This window comes from Accipiter gentilis, chromosome 29 (genome assembly GCF_929443795.1).
Source record: "Accipiter gentilis chromosome 29, bAccGen1.1, whole genome shotgun sequence".
Lineage (NCBI taxonomy): Eukaryota > Metazoa > Chordata > Aves > Accipitriformes > Accipitridae > Astur > Astur gentilis.
Window position 1 is genome coordinate 21,430,131 of NC_064908.1, and position 25,859 is coordinate 21,455,989.

Here is a 25,859-nt window from a genome sequence, read left to right on the forward strand (position 1 = left end):
ATTCTAATAATTATTTCCATCTTATAAGTGAATGTCTACTATGTCAGAAAAAAACACATCTAAATATATTACACTAGTAATTCAGTATGCCTTGGGCTTAAGTTTCTTGTACTTTTACTGTATGGCCTGGGATTCCTGCAGGGAATATTACTGCCTCTCAATTAGTTACTGTTCTTACGTTATTATTTTCTAATTTAACTCAAAAGCTTGGTCCTTTCTCTACGTAAAGAGAGAACACACACAACAAGGGACTGCAGTGGTCATTTCAGTGCTATTAAGTAGTGTAGTCTGCATACTTAGGATTAAAGCAGTCCAAATTTTCCAATGCACTATTGAAATTATTATTGTTATTAATAATATAATTCTTATTATTAATATATTAATGCATAATTAATATATGCACTATTATTATATTCAGGTTTATACTGGAAAAACTGGTTTAATTGAACAGGAATGTGATAATTCTATTCATTTTTGACAGATTTAGCAATAGGCCCATTAAATTTTCTTTCAACTTGCATATGATTCACACTCCTTCATTCCCAGGGTGCCTTTTCAGCCTACAGCTGTAGAGAGTTTCTCAAGGGAGGGTAGCAGGGAGCAGGAAGAGTGCAGGGTGCGGGTTGCTCTGAGTATTTGCCAGGATACTGAGGTGGCTGTTCCTGTGCTGATCAATTTCTCAAATTCCTGTCTACTTACGGAGCTAGGAAGGTGATTCCCTACCTAGATTACTACTTGAGCGTTTCATTTTCATTTAAAAAGGAACACTTTCAGATTCTTTGCTTTTGTAGAAAAATACTGGTTCCTAGCTTGCTGTTATGCGCCAGAGCACCAAGATTCTTGGAAACACAAGAGTTCCCAAGGATAAAGTTCTTTATTTAGGACCATATTTATAAATCATCCATAACCACTTTTAAGCTCTTTAACATATACTTAAGCTCCATTGATTTTAGGGTACTTAAATAAGTGCAGTTAAAGCCTAAAAATTTTACCCAGTGAAGGAGACATAAGTAGCGACTTCTCTTGTGCTGTGTTTTTTAGTCATTAATGTTCTCTTAGAGATAATCATGTTATAAATAAAAATATTTGAAAGATCAAAAATAGCCAAACCCTTTTTCTTTGATCGTCTTCTTTTCTGAATAAGAAACAACATGTTATTATACAGATAAACCTTACGATTAAGTACTGAGTGCTTTTTTGTCTTTTTAAAGCTGTCTGAATAGCTTGTTCCTGGAAACTTTTGTATATGGGTCATTCTAATTTTTGTCTCACAAAGCCGCCTTATTTCTTCAGTCTGTTGCAGTTTTGTCTCTTGGGAAAAATAAAATTGCACCAACTTGATCGGTGTCAGGAAGCTTTTATTTGGATGTGCCAGGTGTTCATAGGATATCTGAATTGTTTGGATAACACTAGGTGTTTGCCCTTTGGGAAGGCTTGAAGAGAAAATTGGAATTGGCCCTCGTGGGCATTCTGCTTGGACCAAATGGGAATGCCTTTTCCTTGGATTTGTAATACTGTGCAGCAGAGTTCATTGCTTTTGTTAAAGGCTTTAGGCTGAATGATGTGATTTTCAAAACATTTCATAGTTGTTCCATTTGCTTTTCATACTGAGACTTTCAGAGATCAGCTTATATTTAAATCCCTGATTGGAGAATAACAGATCCTACTAATACTAGGATACTGATAGCCTGTTATTTCTGGCTGTGAAAGCTCACAGTTGTCTTCACCGGAGTAATTCAGTCAGCAAGGAGTGGTCTAATGTTAGACTTGGCTTTGAGAACTGGTGAAAATACTGTAAACAGCTGGTCATAGAAGTTAACTTTGAGTCAGTGATCAGAAGCTCAAGGTAAACAAAATAGATAAGAATGTGCCAATCTTAAAAAGGCAAACTTTGAGAAATCAAACTGATTAGTTTTTCAGGCTGTGTGCCATTCAATTGCTGAATTAATTTGCCACAAGATCTTTTGAAACCAAAAATTAAAATTAAAAAAGTGCGGGGGGGGGGGGGGGGGGAATAGTGGGAAAAAGAAAACGTGAACAGGCAGATTCAGAGACAAAATGTTGTAAAGAAAAAATACCACCCAGACTTAAACACAAAAGTGTTTATAAAAGATCTATCTCAGGAAGTCCCTAAACCACACAGCTCACTACTGACAGGAAGCTACATCTGGAAAACAACTATTGTACCTTTGCCTTTTTCCTATATTCTTTTTCGAAGCATTCTATGCTTTCTGACACTGGATAGCATATATTTAAAAATGTTGAAATTAATCACTATTACAATATTTAATCTTCTGTAAATTTTTTTTTTCCTGATTCATGGGGAAAGCATTAGGAAATAGTTGGGGTTTGGGGAAAAATGAAAAAAAAAAAAATAATACTGGCAGTTCTCTTGAGAAAATCTGGGTTTTTTCAGAGGGAAGGCTTTGCTAGGAAGCTCCAGACAGCTTCAGAATTTTTTAAATTGTTTCAGTGGGTAAGAGAATGATTTGCACCTGTCAGAGGTGATTTGGGGCATAAATTCCTGAACATAATTCCATCTGAATTGCTGGTAACTTTTTCTTTCACACAATGGTATCTTATTTTGAAAGTTGCTTGGTTTATGTTGCGCTTATTTGTCTTGGTTATCTATATTAGGCTTCATTGCTACAGTGGCAAAGTGGAATGATTAATTCCAGTGATCCATTAGGGTGAGGTTATTCAGGAAACACCATGGGATTGTTTCCTTCTTTTAGTTTTGGGATAGCTAAATATGAAGCAATGATAATACTTTATTTGGGTGGCTGAAAGTGAGTTAGTTGAGTTAAGCAGGTTTCTTTGGTGTTCACATAATAGTGACTTTGAGAAGTCTCAAGTGCTTAGAGATACTCTTGAGTGGTCTTTTTTTGATTAGCAGCCCTGCTTCTAGAAGATTTTCTCTTGAGGTCACCAGTGTGCTTGAGTGAAGAAGAGTAAAACTTTATATAGATCAGCAACAGTCTTTGTTTGCATGAGATGCAACATGATGGTATGCTGCTCAGTTGAGGATTTGATATATCAAAAGGTAAGAAAGAATGTCTTTTAGGAATTTGTTTTCCTTGAAGCACTTTAAATCAGCTGTAAAACTGAGAAGTCAGTTCACTGAAACTGTATTACTTTCATTTCGTTTAAAACTTGTGAATTCTTACCATGCTGAAATGTCACTGCCTAGCACTGGTAGAAAATGCCTGTCATATTGGGTCACTATTATATTCTTTGTATTCTTAACAGGACTGGTGTTACCCATTAGTTTAGTTTAAAGTCGCTTTGGAGAATAGGACTCTTTACAAAGAAAGGCTGCCACGGTAGACCTGAGAAACCATGGGAAGGTTAATGAAGTTTGAAAAGGCTGGTCTGTAGCTGTAACACTCTTAGAAGTAATACCACTGCAATTAAAAGCATTGGCCCTTTGTTAGTGACGTATCCTTCACAGGAAGACTATTTCTTTTCCTTTATTTCTAGAAAAAAATTCAAAACTGTATAGAACAATGTTAAATATGAAAAATGAAGTGCAATTTAATGATTTAAGTTAGCAGAGTGCTCTGCCTGAGGTAAACGTTTCAGTGTTGAGCTTTTGATTAAAGAAGCAAATTACAGTTATTCTTCTGATCAGCAAATGAAGCTCAGGAACAGAAAAACTTCCATCCAAAACTACTCAGTGAATTAAACTCAATTCACAAATCGTATGGGGAAGACTAAAATCACAATTTTTTACTAATTTATTGTTTGGAGAAAATAATTACTTAACTCCAAGCTTACTTTTTCTTATTTCATGGTTGTTAATACTTAAAAGAATTGAGGCGTTAGATTGAACATTTTGAGACACATGTACTTATCTTGTGCTTTGGCTCTGTTCTTAATCTTTGTTCTTATGACTCAGGACACAAAATAGGTATGACTGAGAAATTAAAATGTAAGCATTATACAATCACATTTGTGGATAGAGCTATAATGAGGAACAGGCTGTTGTCACACAGTTGGACCAGGGAAAAGACTGATTCTTTCTAAACTCATCCAAGAACTAGAATACTCACAGCTTCCAGTTTACCAGCTTTCTCAGTGAAAAATAGTAATTTTTTTTATGCGCCCAGTGAATCTTCCGTAACCTGACTTACATATCTATTTTCCTGTCTTCTGTTTATTTATTGTAATCTTTAACTTCTAACATATCATAATGCTGCAGTATAGCATCTAGTATAAGATACTTTTCTCAATTAAAGATCTGCATTTCAGAATGTACAAACGTACGCAGGTTGATAGGGTAGAGTGAACGAGCAAAAATGCTTAGTGGAAAGGAAGCAAGGCATTATATGGCCTGGAAAGGATTTTTGTGTTTTAACTGTGAACCTTTTGTTAATAGAGTTTTCTAAAGACTGTTTTACTCATTAAAAATACTTAATTACAGAGCTAATAAGAGACAAGAAAACAGCTCTTGTTGTACTAATGACTGTATGAAACAGATGTGGGCTTCAGGCTTAAATATCAGTTGGCTGTATGAATATTTCCTTATTTCTTACAGCTCTCATTAATGGGACTAAGTCAGGTCTAGAGACATGATACACTTTGTGTGGCCATAGTCAAGACCACCCAAAAATGAGTAGCCGGAGGAAGCTGTCTTGGTAAAATGTATTCTTATGGATTTGATGCATCTTTTTTCTGTATGTGAGTCGCGGTTAAATGTTGGGTTTCGTTGATACTGATTACAGATTTTCTGTAACAAAACACAAGCACCTTATTACAAGATGCCCATTTATTCTATGACTCCAAAAACTGAGAGGGAACTTTAGGGTGGGATTGGATTTTGACTAAGCTAGACCTCTAGAGCTAAAGGGATAGACTAGTGTTTAATTTACTGCTTAGATTCTTTTTGCTATTCCTGTAAATTTTGTGCAAATAATTGTTTCCTTTTTGGTGCACACATTAAAAGTAAAATTTATTTCACTGCATTAAGAAAGAACATGTTCTTGTACTGTGCATCTGTTTTGTTTGCATGTGCTGAAATGATTCTCCACAGCATACGTAGGTTTTACGTGACCACATATTTTACAAATAGCATTTTTCACTTTCATATTATTGTCAAAAGTATAGTATTTAGTAAGGGCATAATTTGCTAAAGTATCTGTCACAGTTGGTATTCTCTACATAGGTTTCTGTCAGCACGCGCACAGTACAGTACACAGGCCAGTTCCATAGCCACATCAGCAAGTTACAGGGGATAGGAAGAAAATCACGTAGAAAATGGGGCCTCAGGAGGTTCAACCTCCTACTCGGTGCAGGGCTAACTGAAGAGCTGGATTAGGTTACTCAAGACCTTGTCCAGCTGAGTTTTGTAAACCTCCAAAGATGGGGATTCACAGCCTTTCTGGGCAGTGGTGTAGTGCTTGACCCCTCTTAAAATGGTTTTTGAGGGGTGGTTGTTTTTTGTTGTGTCATCCATCTGTCTGTCCCCTCCACCTTCTAACTGGGATTTCTGTTGCTGCAGTTTGTTAGTTGCTTCTTGTCCTGTCACAGTGCATCTCTGAGAAAAATCTGTCTCTCCCCCACGTGCTCTTTTTTATTAGGGAAATAACCACAACTACGTTCTGCGCCTTTGGCCCCGTCTCTTCTCCAGACTACACAAGCCCAGTTCTTTAGGCCTGTCCTCGTCCGTCAAGTGCTCCTGCTCCCAGGCCATTCTAGTGGTCCTGTCCTGGCCTTTCCAGTTTGACCTCTGTCCTGTACAGAGGTGCAGCAGGACTGTATGGCAGTATTCCAGATGTGGCCTCACCGCTACCAAATAGATATAAAAAACTTATCTTTAAAACTTTTAGGAGAATGAACTGTATTGCGCTTGGTTGCCACCTGTGTGCACGTAGTAACATTGCATTTTATAAGAAGGCATGCTACTAAGCAACATTTCCTGGAAACTGCATGTTATAATCTACCTTAAAGATAAATTTGTAGTGGTGCTTTCTTAAAAGTCATAGATGGCTAGAGAGTTACTTTTCTCCTTGTAGGTCAGATCAGGGATATCTAAACAGTTGATGTATTCAAGCTCACAGCTAAGGCTTCAATGGATGTTGCAGCTTCTGAGAAGGCAGTGTGATCTGAACTGTTTTTCTGGAGCTGGTGATCATTATTTCTCTCTTTAGGTGTAGAAGGAGCCAAAAGAAACAGGGCTGTTGTCCTGGTTTCGGCTGGGATAGAGTTCATTTTCTTTCTAGTAGCTGGTGTAGTTTTATGTTTTGGATTTAGTATGAGAAGAATGTTGATAACGCACTGATGTTTACAGTTGTTGCTAAGTAGTGTTTAGACTAAGTCAAGTCTTTTTTCAGCTTCTCATGCCCAGCCAGCAAGAAGGCTGGAGGGGTGCAAGAAGTTGGGAGGGGACACAGCGAAGACATCTGAGCCAAACTGGCCAAAGGGATATTCCATACCATGCGATGTCATGCCCAGAATATAAACTGGGGGGAGTAGGGCTGGTGGGGAGTGGCAGACCGCTGCTTGGGAACTAACTGGGCATCAGTCAGCAAGTGGTGAGCAATTGCATTGTGCATCACTTGTTTTGTATATTCCAATTCTTTTTTTTTTTTCTCTATTCCTTTTCTTCCTTCTTTCCTTTCCTAGTAAAATGTTCTTATCTCAACCCACAAGTTTTACTTTTTTTCCCCAGTTGTTTCCCCCATCCCACTGGGTGGGTGGGGAATGAGCGAGCAGCTGCATGGTACTTAGTTGCTGGCTGGGCTTAAACCACGACAGCGCTATAGGAGATGCTGTTGGCAGAGGGTGGAATTAAATGTTGTATCAGTGCCGGAATTTTGTTTTGATTGTTGTTGAATGAATGCTTAATTTTAAAGATGCTCATGCCTTTCAAGGGACTTGTTTAGCAATAATGTAGTTACTCATGATATCCCATAGTTGAAGCTATTGCTGGTGAGTAGACCTGCTTTGGCACTCATGCACATACTATAATAATGACAGTGTGTTTTCCATTACTATTGTTACCCATTTTTAAAAAATGTATTTGCCATTACTGTAAGAGTCGGTTGGAACAGATCTTTTAATACTTTATGGAGGTACTGTCTTTTTAAAAATATAGTTGCAAACTGATTTTAGATTGTGTTCTGACCCAGGTAACGGACTACAACTATTTTCACTTTTTTTTTTTTTTTTTTTTACTAATTGTACATAATACCATCTGTTGTTTGCAGTTACATCTTGTTTGCCATGAAGTAAAATAATTTTCAGAACATTCACTCCAATTATTGAATTATTTGTGGGTTTGTGTTTGATTAATGGAGGTAGAGTTGTATATTAGAATTATGCTATGCATAGGTGTTACGTTGACAGTTTTTGAACCCATGAGGTACATTTGCCTGAATGATCCCTAAGTTTTATTCAGTTGAATACTGTCTACACTGAAAACTTACTGAAGTAGTTATTCCAGTGAATGTCTCAATTTGGATGTGATCATTCCTGAGGAATGCTGGGCCTGTAATAGACTGTCTGTTCCAGAGTAAATATTCCAAAATAGTTTGTCTATGCTTTCCAGGTATAGACAAGCCCAGAGTGGTAATGTGGCCCTTCAGTAGTGTTTTCTGGTTCTGAAACCAGAAAAGAGAGAAGCTGATGTTTGTATAGTAAGCATATGCATGATTATTGGTATGAGAAGTTAGTTTGATTCAATTAAAAAATTACATATCATCTAGAAAACAGCCCGGTACAGAACATCTTCAGGGTTTTGGTTGATATATTGCTATTTCAAGTCAAAATATGCTGCAGGCTTGCATGCTATGCACATAGCGCTTTTTTTGCTCAGCATAGAAGGTAATACTGTTTTGGGTACAATATTGGTGTTGATTATCTGTAGTTAAAATAATTATTAACACATTCTTGCTTATTCACCAGACTAGCTTTACAACGTACTTAAATGTGTGTCCTACCAGCATCAAATTTTAATTTTGTTAGTTGATGTTGCAGAGGTTGATCGAGCCAAAATAAGGTGCTCTCTGTAGCTGTACATTTTTATAAGGTCAGTTTTGCTTATATCTCATGATAAAAGAGGTTGCTTGAAGTACTTGCTTTATTTGCAGTTAAAATCAGTGTCAGTTGTCTGCTTGTACAGGCATAGCTTTGCTACAACAAATTAGTCCATATAACTGCTGTACTCCAAACTGTCCTACAGTAATACATGTGTAGGCATAGGCTAGCACATTTATAACATTCATCATAGAATAAGAGTCATGGCTGGAAGGGACCCCTGGAGATCATCTGGTCCAACATTCTGTTGAAAGCAAGGGCATAGGTTAGGTTATCCAGGGTCCTATAAAACCAGATCTTGAATATTTCCAGCAAGAGGAGTTGCACTCCTTCTCTGGGGAACCTGTTCCAATGTTTAATTGTTCTCACAGTGAAGAATTTTTGCTTATACACAGACAGAATTTCCCCCATCGCCTCTTGCCTTGTTGCTGTGAATCACTCTGAAGAGTATTTCCACCTTCTCTATAACTGCCTTTTAGGTACTGGAAGACTGATTAGATCCCCTTCCTGCACCTTTGCTTTTCTGTGCTGAACAGACCCAATTTCTTTAGCCTTTCTTCCTCTGACAAGTTTTTCCAACCCTGTAGCCATCTTGATGGTCATCCATGGGACCATCTCGTAATTGTTTAATGTCTCTCTTGAGACAGTTTAATCATTGATACATTTCTGTGTGCTAACAGAAACAGTAAATAAGATACTCACTTCAATAGTTATTTGGATTTAGTTCAGTCCGTGTTTTAGTGTTTGTAGTATTAGTGTGGATTTTGCCAAGTAGCTTTGGTGTTCTAACAAGAAAATGTAGACAGAGGCTATACTCTAAAGTCTGTCCAATGAAGCCATACTGGGGACCAGTTTTGAGATTCTGATTTAAATATACATATGCAAATCTGCATCTGCCTCCCTATTGAAAGTGTAAATAATAAGCAGAGGTTCTCAAGCCTATCAAGAGCTGAAAAGTTAATTAACTGTAAATGCAGTTTCAACATGAAAACAGTTGTGGTCCGTATTTTCATGTCAAGCTATTACTGGCAACTCTCATTGTAGCAGCCATCATTAAAATGCTTTAAAGCAATTTAAATAATTGTTTAAAGCTCTAATTAATATATTTGTAACTTATTTAAGAAAGGCATCTATTTTTAAAGTTTCCCTTTTTCCTTTACTTACATGAGGATGTGTATAAGGAAAATTTTCTTCTTGTAATGTTTTTAAGGTGCTTCTCATTACTCTCTTTGAAAGACAAAAGTTTGAAGCCATAATTATTTTCCCTTTCACGTAGATGAATGGTCAGAAAACAACAACAAAAAAGACTGGCAAATAAAGAAAATGTATCTTTCAATTCATCCTTTTGTTGAAGAATTAATGTTCCAGAAAGCAATCATATTAGCTACTTCCTCTCTTAGTAACTTACTAGCACCATCATTACAGGCATTGCTTTTACCTGTGTTTTTGGAAAAAAGCTTTCATGGTATTGTGAGTACTCTCACTCTCATTAGACTGATGATATGCAAGGGAAGATGCCAGAGAACGGCAAGAATGGCTGTTTTGGAATTTGGAGGACTCATACAAATCTTTTTAATTGAGAATGGTTTTTGTCTTTTTGAGTCAGCCTCATTATAGTTCTGCATTTGTGCATGTGTGTGATACTGATGCTATGTTCTGGCTAGGTGGCATCAGATAGAAGTGATAAACCTGGTCATAATCCCACCTTTACTTTCCTGTGAGTGATCCCATTCACTTGGCCACTGTGCCAGCAATACATATTGCAAATCACATGTTGTTGCCTTGGCAAAGATTTGTCTTCAGTTGTTTTTAGAGTACTCAAGTCCTACCAAGGTTAACCAGTATATACATTTGGTTTTGTAGAAAAATTTTCCAACCCATAGTCCATGGAAAATATCCAGTCTTCTTGAAACCAATGATACCACAAAACTGTTGGCTCTTCTGACTATGAGCTAATCTCCTAAGAATGGTGTCTTTGGTTTTACAGACTGCTGACTGTAGTGATTTGGACTTTCTACCACTTAGTTAATTGATAAGTTGCTTTCCCTCTGTCTTCTGCTTTATTTAGTGTGATGCAACCACAATACTGTATGTGGGAAAAGGCTTTCATAAATACAGCTGACTACAAATTGGAAACATATTTTTTGTCTCTTCTGGTTTTCCTATCAAATGAGTGTCATTATTCAATTTTGGGGGAGAAAAAAGGGAAAATAATTACTTTTCATAGGTTCCCTTCTGTTAGGCATGCCAGTTACTGCGTGTCTTGTAGATGCTGTTTCCTGTACTAAAAGAATGCTCTATACCCAGACATCCATGCCACACTGCAGCGTATGTGCGTTCAGGGGCTTCTGGGTTGTGAATATCTAGGGAACTAAATCTGTTCATTAAAACATTTCTGGTTTTGTTGTTGTTGTTCTCTTACAGCACATGTTTGTGGTTGTCACAGTAACAGTACAATTGAGCAAACAAATATGGAAGATTATTATAGTACTTGATCAAAATGTTAAGTAAGAATAACAAATTGAAGTCCCCAGGCTAATCTGAAATACTTCCCCATCAGCTAATTATTTTTTGCTGCAAAATAGTGAATGTCTGACTAGCAAAAATACCATACAGAAGCTGTTTCCTAACAACTGCATTTGCAGAATTGCACAGACCTGTAGCAGAGCACTATGCACTACAGTATATGTCAAGTATACAGTAGTGGTGTGCTTTGACCACTTAATTTGGGGTTTGTTAGCCGTACTATTTCACAGGATAGTTTTATATCCATTATAAAAAAAAATAAAAGAAAAAAAAAAAGACACAATTGAGAAAGATAAAGATTGAAAACCTGTATCAGCACTGGTTTTTTACGATCAGTTTTGCAACAGCATGTATTTGTGATACATCTGGGTACTGTAAGTTTTGGATTACACCTGGTGCCTGCAGATTGCCATAAACCCCCAAAAGAGATTTGAAATTCTGAATTCTTAAGAATAAATGGTGCTGATACTTCTAGAGGCTGCACATCATTACATATTTTGTATAAGGAATTTAAAGCCCACTTTTGCTAAGTCTTCCCACTCATAATAATTATTTTCATGAGGTCTTTCTGACAGGGAAATGCTCTCTCTCTCACTGAACTCTTGGAAAATAGAGGATAACAATAACTTGCCCAGGTCAAAGAAATCTCTAACAGAAAATTTGAACTCAGATTTTCTGACCTAAGGCAAATGCCTTAAAAAACAGATTTCTATTTGTTTCTGCGGCTGAGGTTTAAAGTAATACCATCCCAGCTTTTCTCTTTGGTATAACTTTGTACATGTGATTTACTGAACTGAAAGTATTTTGTCTTTCATAGCATGTTATGTCAGCCTGTCTTAATGAGGAACAAATTACACACCACAGCTGTTAATGAAAATTTTAAAGCTTATATGCTTGAGTTGTTGTTCATCAGAATTGGGTGAAGCTGAATAAGCACCAATTTCAGAAGGCTTGGGATTATTTTTCTTAAGAGCACATTGTTAGCACCCATCAACTCCAAAGTGTGCTTATTTATTATCTGCCTCAGTGCTATTTTCTCTTTCTCAGAAGCCTTGAGTATTGAATAAAGAAATAATAGGAGAAGCTTAACTGTGAATTAGGACACAAATGTACTGACTTAGGTTTGCATCCTGCTGAACACTGCAGTTCTCCATAAATACTTTTTCAATGAAATTTAGACTTGGAAGTTGCTGTCTGGTGGATGAAACACTCAAAATGCATTATCTGGGTGTCATTGACCACTACGTTCCAAGGTGACTTTTTTGTTGTACTTCGGTTTCCCTGTCTTTAATAATATTACTGCTTTGTTTGAGCTCTGCAAATTTTATGCCAATTTAAAAATAATCAGTCCCCTTTACACAGTGTGATTTCCATTGATAAATTTAGTTCTGGCTTATTTGGCCATGTTTTTCCTTAGTCTGTGTTATTATTTCCATGATACCATAAACTAATGAATACTGTGTTGTCCGCATACAATATCCAGCTGCAAAATTAGTTCTAGTAACAATGGAGAAAAGTCAGTATCATTGGAAAATGTTTTGCCTGTGGAAGCAGCTGCCCATGAGCTCACCCTCTGGAAAATATCCTGATGGCTTCACATCTTAGAGAGCTTTTTTCAGTGCACAGTAGCACAAATGTAAGCCAAGGTTTGAAAAGCTAGTGCTGTGTGTTTTCTTTGGCATATGGCAACCCTGAGCCTTTCCTTTGAGAAGCAGGTCTTAAAGTCTTTTGCTGAAGGGAATAATTTTGTGATTCCTCTGAGCAAAATAAACTGATTCTCATCTATTCCTATTATCACATCATATATATATAGAAATCACATCATATATATATAGAAGAGTTCAAAATGCCACTTCCCAGATGAAGGCTGGTAACACTAAAAAAAGAGTCATAAAAATCTAACCATCCTTCTTGCTTTAAAAGGAGGGAGGGAGAGGAACACCATTGAAAAGGTGTAGCTTGATGTGTATTTACAAAGAATTATGTTCTGTTACATTCCACCATGTTACATTCAGTTTAATTTTTTATTGGCATCCATTAGTTTGGTTTCTTTCTACCTGTAACCCGCTACACACAAAAAGCTTATTTCCTTACACTTTTCCTTGGAATTTACAGGACCTGTGCTAACCCCTCCCTCATCCTTTTTGTTGCTCATGTATCTTGTTGGTCCTCATCTGTATAATATCATGGCAAATTTTGTCCTGAAGAAATGCTTACAACTGCTGATACAGATCGAGAGGGTGTTTATACCCTTGATATCAATGAGAATAGCTGCAAACTTGCTCAAAATAGCTAGAAAGTAGCCTTGAACCAGGGTGCCATAAGGCATGTTGCAGTGTAGAGGCTCTGAGCAGATAAGAGTTTTTACAGCCTTTACTCAACATTTTGATGTGCCACTTGGCAAGAGGGGATAGTGAAAAGCTGCTATATGGAATCTAAATCTAGGTAGGAACTCCAGGTCATGGAGAAATCTTGGTGACTCAGTCTGGTTTTACTTGGCATCGGACTGCTACAGAGCCATTCCAGTACTGGAGAGATTGGTGTTCTTTCCTTCATTCTGATGTGTAAGGTGCCTGGTCCGTGTTGGCAGCGTGTAAATGTTAGAAACTCTCATATGTTGGATGATGGCTGAAGCAGCTCCCAGTATGGTTGGACCCCTTGTGATAGGTAAGTTCAGAAGAGCTGAAAATAGTAATTGAGGTTTGGGTGTTGTCGTCCCCCACCCCCAAATAAATGTAAGTAGGACTGGGATATGGAAACAAAACAGATATAAGCAGAACTAAGGTGCTATTTGTGCTTATCTAGTTTATGTTTCTCTAGTATGATGTGAAATCTAACATAAGATGTGAAATCTACTGTGAGATGTAATAAACTCTTATGTGTACTCATAACTTTCACAAGAGTGAGAAGGGAAGAGCAGGTGCTGCTGATCTTGACAAACCTGTAGGAAATTGGCTTCTAAACAGATAAAGTCTTTTTTTCTTTTTTTCCCTCTGCTTTTGTATATACTTTGTTAACTCAGACATTCTTCTGAACAGCAAAGACCAGTCAAATCCAAACCAATAAACCAGAAGAGAGAGTGAGAGAATGGAATGAGCATACAAAAGAGGGACAAGCTGTGTTCAGGCCACACTGGGGACGACCTTGTGCCCAAAGGAGAGATGATTTCTTCTAGGTTATTTTTTTAACAATCAAACTCAGGTCATTCGGTAGGTTACTTACGGAGTAAATGTACATGCAGTTCACTGACTTGCTGACAGAGACTGCTAGTCTTCCTGCAAAGCTGAGGAAATACGGGAATGTGGAAGCTAGGCAACTTCTAAGGAGTGATAAGTGGAAAGAATAACGCTGTCGGATTTTTAACAAAGGTGTCAGCAAGCACCAGCAACCATCAGCAATAACTCCTGTTATAGTTATCAGTAGGCAATCTGTTGCAGAATTAACTGTGATCTCTTAGATTTAAAATATTGTCCATGATAATGTATAATTGTACAAAACTAACCATGATGGCCTTTTCAGCTAATATTCTTAAGTGAAAATCTAATTTTCTGCATCCAAGCCTGTGGACACAGAGCTGCTATAGGTAAGTTAACAGAGCTGTACTCAAAGCATACAGAGAAAGCAAATTCAGTCACTCCCTCTTCCTTTAAAGGTCACTCATCTTTTGGCTTGTGATATTACTGTAGTTGAGGGAAGCAGAAGCATATCAGCATACTTAATCCATAGGCCCAGAACCCCAAACTGCTAACACAGATTATAAAAATGGAGGCTATTTTTGTTAGAACAAATAAAACAGTTACTGACAACATACATAACTTCTAATGATACACAGCTCTATGTTTCTAGAGATAGATATGTGTAGAGATGGAAACAAAGACAAGTTCAGAATGGTTTTTACAAGGTACTTTTGGGGAGAAATCAGTAAATAGCCCAGGTTGCTCTTAAGCTAAAAGCTTTAAGATAGTCTGAGGCATATGAACCTCTCCTTTATAAACCATACACATGTCTGTGAAATACATTACTTCTTCAAGAGAGAGCATTTTTAATATGGGAAGAAAATTTTTAAAGGACTGGTCTGGACCAGTGAAGGAAGTTAAACTAGACTGTAAAACTTGACCTGATTTCTAAGCATATTTTTTCTTTGTTTTCACTCCAGTGTGACTGGAAATTCCATTTGGCTTATATGTTGTTATGTTGTTAATTCAACTCTATTCCACTTGTTTACAAGGACTAAACATCCTTTTTGGTTTTGGTGAGGTTATCAAATTACCTTTGGCCTCTGGAACACTCTCCTATCTATCATGTCAGTGGGTCTGACAGGGATATGGTTCTTTCTTAGTCCAAATTCACAGGTTGGTGGGGGCTTGAGAGACAGTCATGGCCTTACAGTTTCCTAGCAAAACATTAACAGTTTGTAATGAACTGAGTTTGTTCTTGCTTATCACTGCCTTTATGTCTGTTTCTTCATTTTGCAATGACAGTTCCTGTAATTTCTACACCCATTCCTCCCTAAGCAGTGGAAGGATTTTCCAGAATGCATGAATGAATAGGCCAAAAACTAAAGAAATTAGGTAGGCACTTGCAGCCTGGCTAATGCTGGACATAATGCAGTGTTACGCAATGACCCACTTATTTGTCAAGGTGGCAGAGATCTGAAGAAGCAGGTGTGTAGCAAGCACAGCACTAGTGTGAAAAAGTCTTGCAAGGGATTTCCATAAAGTATTCCGAAGTCTCAGGGTAGAAACGTTAACGGAGAGCTTCCAGACAGCACTTGAGAGATGCAAAATTCCACAGCAAGACTGAATCTGAGCTATAAAACTATGTGACAGTGAAGTATGGGGTGAACTTAACATGTGAATAAGATTTTGCTTATGCAGATACTCAGTACTTACTAAAATCTAACGAAATTGCCAGGTCTGTCTTTTTTTTTTTTCATAAGCTGTAAAGAAGAAAACCTTAGTAAGCCACATGGCTTTTCTTAAATTTGCTAGACTATTGCTGGTGGTCTGTAACTTAGAGCTCTACATGATAGTAATGAGACATTACTAGGGAACACATAAGAACATTTTAATTTCCGGAAAGAATTTATGTTTTCCCAGATGGAAATCTTATTTCTAGGGTTTTGGTTTTTTTCTAATCTGACTCAAAGTTTGAGGCATACTTACTACCAGGAGATTACATAGAAATAATTTGTTTTCACTGCACAAACTTAATACACTTCCAAAGATCTGATTATTATCAGTAATTAATGCAAGCATACTGAAATTCTCTCAGGAGTGAGTTGTTTAGGTGTGCTCCATGCATTTCATTGTACTGGCTTTCCTTCCCTTTTTAAAAAATTGCACTTGACTAGCATAGTTGCACTTCCTGTTGTTTTAATAGTTGAAATTCATCGAGAAAATTTAATGTTCTAAAGCTAGAAGAGTGAAAGTGAGCCAGCTAGCTATTCTCCTGAAACTAAGAGTGGTATTTTCAAGGCAAGGCAAGAAAACATGTGATGAAGGGGGAGTCATTAATTATAAACATGCTCAAAAACAGTATGGAAAATCTAATGTGGAAATATGATAGATTTTTATGCTGCACAAGTTATTTTCCTGCTCAAAAGAATGTTCCTTTCTTTGTTATGCAGCAAAGAAGGACTAACTTCCCTGCAGAGCTCACAGAATAGTTTAGGAATATATCAAATTAAAGTCTGCCTTTCAGCTGACCCTAAATGTTTGAGCAATCCTTTAAAGAAAAACCAGACTGAGATAATGTTTTTGACACACTAGCAATACCTGCAGTGATCCCTGAATGGAGCACATACAGTGATTTCTGTTCAGTCTACTTGAATACAGCATTCAGAGCAGACTCAGTACATTTTGTACAGCACTTTCTCCCTGCATTCATATAGGGTTTGCCTTCCAGGACCACTGAGGTCAGTAAGATTTATGGAAAATATTTAATCTGTGTATCATTCATGCTTTCAAAAGATACTGTATTTACTAATCCTCCTTCTCAAGCTTTGGAAATACACATTATCTCTTTCAAGGAAAGAATTTGGACTTTATTTATTAGGAGCTTCAGGCTGGCTTCAACAGAGGTGGAAGAGCAAATAGCACAGGAATATCATGTCTCTGAGACCTCTTGGCAATCAAGGACTGGGAATACGAGTCCCAAGACTTGGACAATCTATAATAACTTGCAGTCTGAGCAAAATACGCTTACACAAGAATCTTTTCTCTAACAGGTATTTTATTTTGGGCTGCTTGCTAACTTAGGAGGAACTAAAAACATCTTTTGTGTGTATTTTCTGAACTGGAGTAGCAACTATAAACTTGCAATACTCTTGTACTCAGCACTTATATAAATACTAAAAATATGTTCCTGAAAAGCTATGGTTGTTTTTGGAAAGGATAAAATGCGCCAGGTTCCATCCTCTCTGCAGAGCTTCACAGGCAGGTTCTGTTTCTGAGACCATCCTGCCCATGTCTGAGATGCACTGAAATGCTGTGCTGTTGTTACAGATTACAACACAGTTCTCCTACAGAACTAAAGTTTTATCATGCATTTCTGAGGAAGTTCTCAGCTGAGTTTGATGTGTGGAATGGAAAACAACAGTATACAATCAGAAAGATACCGGTAGTACTCGCTGTTATGCCAGAGAATTTTGATAGTAGGTTGCTTATGTTCACCTGATAACGGATTTGTTGAAAAGCCAGAAATGTTGGTGAATGTCAGGTTCTCAGGCTGACTTACCTTTTTCTTCTTGAAAAGGTTTTGTGAAGCTGATGTAATTTTCTATTTTATGTTGTTGTTTAGAACGTGCAATTTTTCTGTTCTTACTCAGTTTTTTAAACTGGTAATTTTGATGCTGTGGAAGAACCTGTGTCAGGTTCTAGATTTCACCCATTAATCAGATGAGAAATTTTTGTTTCATGCATGAGAGTTCATTAGTGCATTTACTTCTGTGCAATAGAATTTCCCATTTGCTAGTCTCCTAATTTTATTTGGTAGCAAAATGAAGGGCAGTTCTCTGGCCCTGTGCATCAAATTCATATTTTGTTGTCAGGGAGGGGCAGCTTATAAAGAAGACAGGCCATATTCTTCTCAAGAGGTGCACAGCAAAAGGACAAGAGCTATTAGTCGCAAGTTGTAACATGGGAAATTACAACTGGATATAAACAAAAAGAAAAAATACTATCAGAATGGTTAAGGAGTACTGGATTAAGTTGGATCAGAGTTTCCACCCCTAAACTTACAAGGCTATTAGCAATCTTTTCCAACTTTGATGGAGCCCTGCTTTGAGCAGGAAGTTGGGCTAGATTGACCTCTGGAGGTCCCTTCTGACCCAAGTTATCCTATGATTATTTGTGCCAGCACAAAGCATGCATAAAATGCCACCAGATTGGAATTCTAACATTCTAATTCTTCTCTAAAATAATACCATTGTCCTGCTATAGAAAGGTCTTAGAGAGTTTATAGATGTGATATGTTTTTACAAACATTTCTCTCATCATTCTTCTTTTCTGAGTTTTAATTTCACCCACCTTCTCTGCAGACTGAGATCAGAAAAGGAACTATGTATGTGAACTAATAATGGTATGAAGAAAAAATAAATGTTATTGGGATGGAACTTTAATTTGGGTATTCTGGGAATGTTTTAAAAAATCGTTATATCTAGTTAGTCCAGAAAGAGCGAAGTTATCAATCACAGGAAATACTGATTTTTATCTGAAACAACTAATATTTCTGTAATATTTAGCTAATAGGAAAACAATATCTTCCACCAATCACTTAGTAACTCCTAGCACATAAGGTGGTTTGCAAACACGTAGAGCACTCTTCTTAACCCAGTCCCCAGCACGTACATAGAGGGTTAATATAGTCTCCTGCTTCTTTAATCTACTTCTTTTCTTCTACCAGTTGAATTTGCACCCAAAAACCTCTATAAAACCAAGACTTGCATCAGGTTAGCTTTCTGGGATCGCAGTACTGTGTTTGGGCTTTTTTAGAGCTTGTAGTTTGGTTTTGGTTTCTTCTGTGATTTGGAGGAAGGTGTGTTCCAGGGGATATTTTGGGACGATGTGGATGTTGGGTCAGACTTCTGTGACACTATTCATAGCTATTCTAATATTTTAGTTAATATTGGTGTTCTGTGATGTTTTAAGACATTTTTCCATAGTTCATAGGAATAGAAAAGTATAAATCTTACTTTATTGTGGCAAGTGTCGGAAAGCATATTCTGACAGTGCTGTTACTGAACCGTTAGAAGAATATGTGAATTGAATGATAAGGTGAAAAGTTGAAAAAGCTGCAGTTTACAAAGCTGTCTCAAGGGCTTATGCATTACAGTTGCCATGTGCTATTGTTTCCAGTGCATTCTGCCTCAACAGAAACTTTTTACAGTGTAGTTTCAGAATGATTCTATTTCAGGTCTAACAGAAGATTGGAATATTTCTACTTAGCTTGTATTTAAATAAAATAGTTCTTGATGGAACATGATCTGTTGCTAACTAATGTTTGGCGTCGATAGCCATGAGATTTCAAGATACGCAGAGAAAGGAGCTGATAAGAGTGGATTTTAATAGACCCTTGTCTCGAAACAGGTAAATAATATGTAGTTACAAAATACAGTTTGGCCATGTTTGTATCAACTCAAAAAAAATTGATTAATGTGTCCCCACCTTTAGCTAGCAGTTGTCTTTATACGATGTGCAAAAATCAGATAAAGGACTACTGATCTGAGCTGCCTCCATTGGTCCAAGCTTTCATGCTATCTGGAGTGCTTAGTAGAATCATAGCAAGTGACACGCATCGTTGTGCACAGCTTTTTGGGGTTGTTTTTTTTTAATTCGTACAGAATCATTAAGTTTTGACATGCAAAAAGATTGTGTTAGCCTTGCTAGAACTTAGTTATATTTTGCTCTAAGTTCACTGTGTGAGCTGTGGTTTCCTCTTTGAAATGTACATCCAGCAGAATCTCATCTGCACTTCATTTTATCAGTAGAAGTAAGAATATTGAAGACTGCATGTAAAAGATTTCTCCTGTGAGTGGTATTACAATATTTGGGTTGCATCCACTTCATTATTATTTATCACAACTGGCAATGGCTTTGTGTTTGTGTAAATTTTGTATAAATTGCTTGTAAACCTGTGTTCAAAGTTATATGATTACAAATTGTATTTCCTACAGGTTAGGCATGCAGTTGTGGGATTTTTTTTTTTGTTGTTGTTTTTTGTTTAATAAAAAAAGCAAAACCTATATTAAGAATGGATGAAGCTGCACTTTCTTTCTTGTATTGTCTAGTTTGGGTATGTCTGGCTGTTGCATGGCTCCACGAAGAGGCAAAAGAGCATCAAGTCTCCTTTATACAGTGATTGTCCTCACTTATTTCAGGAGGTCTTAGTCACGGAGTGCCCATGTGGCCAAGGTCACACTGGAGATGACATAGTGTATTGCTGTAACTCTGCCTCAGCAGACTTAACTATTCCACTTCCTTGAGAGATGAAGTACTGTGCATTATGACTTTGTTCCTTCCTATGGTCTGCACCCAAGGTCTGATCAACAGAGAGTATAGCTGGAAGTTCTAAAATAAATTAATTTTACACACACACACTCAGAGCCTCTGTACTCCTTCCCTTCATTCATACAACTGAAATACTAAAACTGATTAAAGTATCCTCACAAAAGGCAAGAGTGTTAGTCTTCCTCATAATTTAAATGCATTCAGTTAATTACTGAAGTAAATAGATGAGCCTTGCAGTATGCTTTCATAGTAGCTTTCATGAGTTTTGCAAGACTGTTGCAGAATTATCTTTCAGTTTTCCAGAGTTAAAAACTATAACTTTCTAGGCAATCTCAGTGATGATTCAGTTTTCTCAAACTCGATGATTGTTTGGATTGTATGGAAGTACATATTATGTACTTCCTGGGCAGTATTTTTCCTTTGTTTGTGATTGCTTCCTAACTGTTCTAGGGCTGTAAAAGAAGCCTGCTACAAATCATAATGGTATGTGTGAAACGGAATGGCATGTGCTGATGAAAAGCAGGAGGGTGCCATGCAAGAAATGTTACGCTGTATCATGAATTCATTTCAGCCTTAAGCCTGCCTTTTTCTTTCTTACGTAATTTGTAAAGGTAAAAGTACTGTTCAACAGAGACTAACTCTGCAAAATACCTGCCTACCAAACATTAGATATAGGTGTATTTTTTATGATGAAGATAGCTTGACATCTTGTCACACACAGCTTCTGTATATAATACACTTCTTTACTGTGATGGGTTAACCCTGGCTGAACACCAGGTGCCCACCAAAGCCGTTCTATCACTCCCCCATCCTCAGCTGGATAGGGGAGAGAAAATATAACAAAAGGCTCGCGGGTTGAGATAAGGACAGGAGAGATCATTCACTATTACCGTCACGGGCAAAACAGACTCAATTTGCAAAACATACTCAATTTATTATAAATCAACCAGAGCAAGGTAATGAGAAGTAATATGAAATCTCAGAACACCTTCCCACCACCCCTCCGTTCTTCCCGGGCACAACTACCCTCCCGGATTTCACCACCAAGCCCCCCCAGCGGCACAGGGGGACAGGGATGGGGTTTATGGTCATCACACGTTATTTTCTGCCGCTTCACCACCTCAGGACGAGGGCTGATCACACTCTTCCCCTGCTCCAGCGTGGGGTCCCACCCACGGGAGACAGTCCTCCACGAACTCCTCCAACGTGGGCCATTCCCACGGGCTGCAGTTCTTCACGAACTGCTCCAGCATGGGTCCATTCCACGGTGTGCAGTCCTTCAGGAGCACACTGCTCCAGCGCGGGTCCCCCACGGGGTCACAAGTCCTGCCAGAAAGCCTGCTCCGTGGGCTCCTCTCTCCACAGATCCGCAGGTCCTGCCAGGAGCCTGCTCCAGCGCGGGGTTCCCACGGGGTCACAGCCTCCTTCGGGAACCCACCTGCTCCGGCGTGGGGTCCTCCACGGGCTACAGGTGGATATCTGCTCCACCGTGGACCTCCCTGGACTGCAGGGGGACAGCCTGCCTCACCAGGGTCTTCACCACGGGCTGCAGGGGAATCTCTGCTCCGGCGCCTGGAGCATCTCCTCCCCCTCCTTCTTCACTGACCTTGGTGTCCGCAGGCTTGTTTCTCTTACATGTTCTCACTCCTCACTCCGGCGGCAGTTTCTCTCCGTCCCAACTTTTTTTCCTTCTTAAAAATGTTATCACAGAGGCGTTACCACTATCACTGATTGGCTCGGCCTTGGCCGGCGGCGGGTTCGTCTCAGAGCCGGCTAATATGGGCTCGCTCTCTCTCGAACACAGGGGAAGCTTCCAGCAGTTTCTTACAGAAGCCACCCCTGTAACCCCCCCCCCCCCCCCCCCCCCCGCTACCAAAACCTTGCCAAACAAAACCAATACATTTACCAACCAAAAAGTGACATTTTGTCTAGTCAGCCAGTGCTTTGGAAAAGTGCAGTACGAGTAAGAGCAATAAGCATTTTTGGCAACTATAATAATCACCATCTTTCTGTAATTACTGAGAAATCCAGGCCTAGGCAAATAACTATGCCATTTTTTCAATTACAAAATTCATAAATAAAAACTTTTCCTTTCTGCTTTTTTAAATCATCACATAATCAAAACCTAGGTATCACCTCCTGTTGTCTTCTAGCAAATGCAGCTTGGAGCCTCAGCCAAAACATGCAGTAATATGTTAATGTAGTAAATAGCAGCAGACCTGGAAGGCACTACAGTGCAGTGCTGAACTCTACTTGTTGTGGCCAGAGGTTGTCATGCTTGCTGCCAGCTCCACGCAGACTGCCTGTACCGTCATCAGGGGTTTCTGGCAGCTGTCAGTCTTTCTTTTTTTAGCGTCCTTTTTATGGTCCTGCAAATTGCTCAGCCTATATAAGTGCATGAGAAAAATCTTTTCTGTCCTTTTATAAGAGGTGTCATAAAACTCAAGCACTAATTATGAATTTTTTCGACAAGCAAATCCCAAGCTCTCCTTTGTTTAATGGGCCCAGACCATAGTGGGGGTAAATAGTTGCTGGCTGTTATATTCATTAAAAATTATGCAACTATTTCTGTTTGAAACACTAGATCAATTAGTTGATTGATTTGTCTGTTTCAGGAATTTATCTCTTGGATTTAATCTACATTGATTCTGCATATCCCGCTTCAGGCAGCATTATGGAGAATGAACAAAGATCCAATCAAATGAACAATATTCTCCGAATAATAGCTGATCTGCAAGTCTCCTGTAACTATGGTTGGTAAATCTTGTTATGCCTATTAAGCCTAAACTAAAATTTCTTTAGTACAACATTGTGAAAGCAGGTTTCAGCCCTGTGTAAAGGCAACACGAGAGGCTAACATCAGTAGAATTGAACGCTAGTAAGTGGTGTAGCTTCCACTTCTGTGCAGTTTCAATCTTACTGGTAAATTAGGTAAATAAGCGTGTATTGTAAATTCTGAGAGCTATAACAGAAGTTGTGCAGAGTTTACAGCTACATGTGGACTACAAATAACATACTGTCAGGTACAGCTATTGCATTTGAGTTATATTCTGTTTCCACCAGAGGCAGGTAGAGAGAATTATCTTAATATCTTTCCTTTCCTTTGCAGCAGATGTGATGTCTTTGAAGTGTAGAATGTGTTAATTTCATTATCATTTTATTGTTAGTATCCTAATGATACAAAACAAAATACAACTATTTCAATCTATACAACAGTTTTTAAATTGTGTGTTAAGCTTTTCCACATACCTCACTTGTCGATGAAGTGAGGAACATGAGGGGCTGCTTCTTTTTGTTAACAAGATTTTACTCTAAAATTCATTTCTGCAATTCTAGCCTGTTAGTGAAGCCTATGTCAAGAAATGTGCTGGTTTGGGGGTCTTGATGAATACTCAGTGTACTGTTAGTGACTTAGCATGACGTTTCATTGCTTAAATGTGAAACAAGCTGAAAACCTTGGGAGCAGCTGTACAATTAAAATAAATTTGGAACATTTAAATGCTACAGTTTTGGGGAGTTTTAAGTAGAAAAAACCTAAATGTTAGATGTGAGAAATTACTTGTGTATGCTTAAGTATCCAGCCCTTGTCCTTTGTTGTCAGCTTCAGTAACACAAAGTATTTAAAGGTAGGGACTAGGCATAATAATGTATGACTCTGACTAGCTAGATTATTCAGCTATCACGTTCATATTGTGAGTTTCATTTTGTCTTTGAATATTTCAAATTACAAAGAAACCTATTATTTCACTAACCCTTTCCTTTTTACAGTTTTGGCAGCTTCTTGCATTGCTATGCATTAATTTTGAGTGCTTTTGTTAAAGTCAGAATGAAAATTGAAATATGGCATTGAATATTCTGGAAAAATGGGTGCCTTATAAACAGCTGCCTTTACGACAGCATAAAAGTTAAGTTAGATTCCTGTCTGTGCACCATGCGTCACTTAGTGTCTTTCTTTACTGGTATTCAGCATTGTAATTTTTTAGTCTCTTCACTTCATTTTCATATGAGAATCACTAACAGCCATGGCTGCAGGCTTTAATTTCCCCCAGAACAGTGAGCACAAAATTCAAGCAAGGTTTTCAGCAGATAACTCTTTTCCACTTGTGAGAAAGCATATCATAAAATCCGCTAGCTTTCATGATGATGAAATGCATCTGTTTTCTTTAACAACTGAGCATCACTTTTGCTCAATCAAATCTTTTTAGAGTCAAAGTAATATTTCTGCCTGATTTATTCTTTAGGAAGGTTTGAATCCTCTGTTTCCATTAAGATAACCATAAGAACCAGAAAAAAAACCTGAAAGGATAACTAATTTTGGATGACGTGAATGTTCATCTTTTTTTTGTTTCAATGCTCCACAGATCATCTTACAACACTGCCCCATGTGCAAAAGTATTTGAAGTCTGTCCGTTACATTGAAGAACTTCAGAAATTTGTAGAAGATGACAATTATAAGTAAGTACTATTCTTTTCTTCAGGTTTTGGGGAATTTAATGGAAAGATCACTTGGTTGTTAGTTTGATTAAGAGTTGAACAAAAAGCCATTGGCTGAAGATGTTTTGGGGTTTGTCTGGTGTTCTTAATAGTTTATTAATAGAGCTGATAATACAAGGATGCCTGAGTAAAATTGAGAATGACAGTCTTCCTTTATGACTCCAACCAGATTTCCAAAATTAAATATCTTTGTAAAAGTTAAAAGCAGATGAAAATCTAGTCTTTATTCTTGTGGTGGTTGTATTCTGGGAATTTGTTCAGGAATCCTAAAGCCATCTCCAAGATGTCCAAAGTTGACTCTGTGCTATTGGAAATAATACATTAAAAGCATCTTCCAATTTCAAATTACTATTTTTAATAATCTCATACTTCAGATATAAACCTGACAATTTGGGGGGTTTGAGCATGTCAAAGCAATGCTTACAAAAGAGGTGAAGAGCTAACCCACACAATGCTGTGAAATACACACCATAGAGCACATTGGTCAATATGTGAATATGCTGCAGTTAAAGGAGGTGATAATCCCTGGCCAATAATTCTGAAAGAACTTAAATCATAGGTCTAGTAGCCAAGGTTTTAAATAACTCAACCAAGGTAGATTTAATGCTATAAAATTAGCTATTGACAAATATAGTACTTCTGTTTAGGTGAACAGAATTAAAAGTATTCAAGGCAACCAGATGTTCAATAATATGATGGTAGTATGAAAGATTTTAGAATATGTTTTGGAGAGCAAGGTTGCTAATGAACTACTTTAAAACCAGTCTTGTTACCAGTTTTATTAAATACTTCAGTTAAGAGCTTTGTCTCAGAATTTGTATCTATGTAGACCATATGTTAATAAAAGTGTTGCAAGGGTTCATCGAAGTAGAACATGATTTGAATATCACAAAGGAAGAATCAGATGGCCTGATGACTAAAATGATAGTGATACAAAAATAGAAATGTTACATACTTATTCTAACAGTAACTTATGGTGTTGATCAGTAGATGTCTGTCAGAAGTAAGATACAGGCATGAAAAGACAAATTCATCCCTACTCCCTATCAAATATAGTGTTTCTATAAAAAGTTAAATTTTTAATACTGGTTCAAAAAGGAGCTGGTGAGACCTTGTGTGGAGTACTGTATGCAATTCTGGACACCCATGCTTAGAGTGGGTTTAAAAAATTGCTGGTGCAATCAGGTGAATAAAGTCTGTTTCGTAACGCCAGACTTTAAGAACTATGTTTGGTTTTAGCCTAGAAGACGAGAAGTTTAGGTAATAGAATCACTACATATAAACACAATTGGG

At 37.7% G+C, this 25,859-nt stretch overlaps 1 protein-coding gene across 6 annotated transcripts in view; it reads left to right on the plus strand.

The window, feature by feature from the left end:
- RALGPS1 (Ral GEF with PH domain and SH3 binding motif 1) overlaps positions 1-25,859 on the plus strand; it is a 154,694-nt gene that overhangs the window by 72,495 nt on the left and 56,340 nt on the right. For all 6 annotated transcript variants that reach the window (XR_007510064.1, XR_007510065.1, XM_049833315.1 and 3 more), the window contains exons 11-12: positions 22,688-22,825; positions 24,434-24,527. Coding sequence is in view for 4 of the 6 variants with exons in the window: in XM_049833315.1 (XP_049689272.1) it covers positions 22,688-22,825; positions 24,434-24,527 (232 nt within the window). In the remaining 2 variants the exon portion in view is untranslated. The remainder of the gene's footprint in view (positions 1-22,687; positions 22,826-24,433; positions 24,528-25,859) is intronic.